This window comes from Austrofundulus limnaeus, unplaced genomic scaffold (assembly GCF_001266775.1).
Source record: "Austrofundulus limnaeus strain Quisiro unplaced genomic scaffold, Austrofundulus_limnaeus-1.0 Scaffold75, whole genome shotgun sequence".
NCBI classification, from domain to species: domain Eukaryota; kingdom Metazoa; phylum Chordata; class Actinopteri; order Cyprinodontiformes; family Rivulidae; genus Austrofundulus; species Austrofundulus limnaeus.
In genome coordinates this window covers 1,701,139-1,703,385 of record NW_013952477.1, presented here as the reverse complement: position 1 = coordinate 1,703,385, position 2,247 = coordinate 1,701,139, and the positions used below count along the sequence as shown (strand labels likewise).

The 2,247-nt window shown below is 43.3% G+C and overlaps 1 protein-coding gene across 4 annotated transcripts in view; it reads left to right on the top strand.

Annotated features, from left to right (window-relative positions):
* The window catches only part of magixb (MAGI family member, X-linked b), a 70,869-nt gene that overhangs the window by 60,571 nt on the left and 8,051 nt on the right, over positions 1 to 2,247 (top strand). For all 4 annotated transcript variants that reach the window (XM_014010982.1, XM_014010981.1, XM_014010983.1 and 1 more), the window contains exons 13-14: positions 1,616 to 1,816; positions 1,899 to 1,975. In XM_014010982.1, the coding sequence (XP_013866436.1) occupies positions 1,616 to 1,816; positions 1,899 to 1,975 (278 nt within the window). The remainder of the gene's footprint in view (positions 1 to 1,615; positions 1,817 to 1,898; positions 1,976 to 2,247) is intronic.

Sequence of the window (2,247 nt, the reverse complement as noted above, 5' to 3'; positions counted from 1 at the left end):
TAAGAAATACAAAACAAATAAAATAAAATACATACAAAGCAGAACACAGCTAAATGTATCAAAAGCATGACAATGTAATATTAGAATTTTCTGAGACAATGAATTTTGGTTTTTCATTTTTTCCCCTGTAAGAGGTTTTTATTTAATAGAATTTTTGGACCAAAAATATCGCAATATATTGCCTTGTTTACAGTATCGCAATATATCGGGATATATCGTATCGTGACCCCTCTGTCATGATATGTATCGTATCGCCAAATTCTTGCCAATACACAGCCCTATCAGTGGGAGCAGTGATGCTGTCCTTTGGATGATGCTGAGCCAGTGCACATCAGAGTGGTAGAGTACATCTCCGTTTTCAGCATCCACGTCAGAAAGGAAAGCCTGAAATTCTCTGTGGTACAGTCCTTTAGCTCGAATTATGTTGACAGTTTTTACAACCGTGTTCATCACGTCGCCCAGCTGGACAGTCTTTGCACACAGTGCTTCTTGGTGGATTATACAGTGCATCCTAACAGCCTCACCTCCGCTCTCTTTTACCTCGGTGCACACCAACGATGCCGTTCCTTTGCGCTCGCCCGTCATGGCCGGAGCTCCATCCGTTGTTAYTCCACAGAGCTTGTCCCATTTAAGCCCCATCTTTTCAACTGCCTCTGACACAGCTTCAAAATYATCTTTTCCTGTCGTTGTGCCTTTTAGGCTCATCATATCAAGCAGCTCCTCCGTAAAGCAAAAATTATCATCTACTCCCCGCAAAAAAATTAACAGTTGCGCGGTGTCTGTGGCATCCGTGCTCTCATCACATGCTATCGAGTAAAAAATCAAAACCACAAGCTTTGTCTCCCAGCTGAAGTTTCAAGTTACCCGACAAGTCCTCAATTCTCCGCACCACCGTATTTCTAGATAAGCTCACATTGTTGAAATCAGGCACTTTTTCTGGGCACATTATTTCTGTGAATGTGTGTTCATTATTTCTACACTCGCTATTTTTCGTTTCTTCGGCGCCGCCATTTCTGGAGACTCAAACTGAACGTAGTGTCGCAGTCACAAAAAGGTTCTTCTCTTCTCCTCTTCTCTATAATTTCATTTCTGTGGCTGGCTTCATTCAGTGTTGAAACTGAGAAGTGCAACAGAGTTGAGCTCAAACTTCTTGTGTGGACCATGTTCAATTATATTTTCAGAATTTGCTTACTGGCCAATAAAACCTGGACCACGGGCCGTAGTTTGGATACCCCTGGTCTAAAGTTTAGTGTAAATATTCTGAGTGTGTTGTTGTGTTCAGTCTGACAGATTCAGGGTGAAAACTTATCGTTGGCACACTAACATTCTGTTGTGCTTCGTTCTTGAGATGAAAGACAAATGATTAAACAGGACAAAGTGTTACTGGTGTGGCAGCAAGGTGAGGTAGGATGAAAAATGGAGTAAGAAGAAGAGGAGAGGTGTTTCAAGGGGACAAAGGGGAGGTGTAATGATAACAAAAACTTTTTTGCGGGGAAGTAATTTATGAAGGAAAGCAGTGATTTTTGGGACGTGTGTTGTTGAGAATTATTCCTGCCTATAAATGAACGTGATTAAAGTCCTGCTGTAAACTTATTTTGGTCTGTCCTGCTTTCAGCTGCGTCCCTTTTCCCCCATCGTTTCGTGACCATCCGGCGGGGCAGCCCGGCAGCGAAGAGCGGCCAGATCCGAGCTGGGGATCGTTTGGAGGCTGTGGAGGGGAGGCCGGTGGGGACCGTGCCCCATCGGGAGCTCTCGCAGATTCTCCGCCGAGCAGGAAACACTCTGCGGCTGACCATTGTCCCACGCCCCAGCACCTGTGAGCGTAATCACCCAAACACACCGAAGCACACGACACGGCGCCCAATTAAAAACCTGACCTCAGTTCTCATCCCTCTCAGATTCCTCGAACCTCACAGAAACTGCTGAACATGACCACGGCCACAGAGGCAGAAAGGGTCAGAGGTCACGCCCTAAGGTGAGTACATTTAAAGTACCTGCACCATTCACTTCTATTTTATAATATGTGACCATCACATAAGTCAAATTTGTCCAAAATGACTGAACCACATTTTCAGAGTCTCGGTTTTAAAAGCTACATTTTGTGGATCACTCTGATATCTTGAGTGGTTCCAGAGATATGACTTAATTTGACTTGTTAATCCCAGTAATACATTAATATTTGGTCTGAATCCTATTTTTAAGTTATTCTAATGATTATTTTTTATGTTATTTTAAAAAGGAAACCTC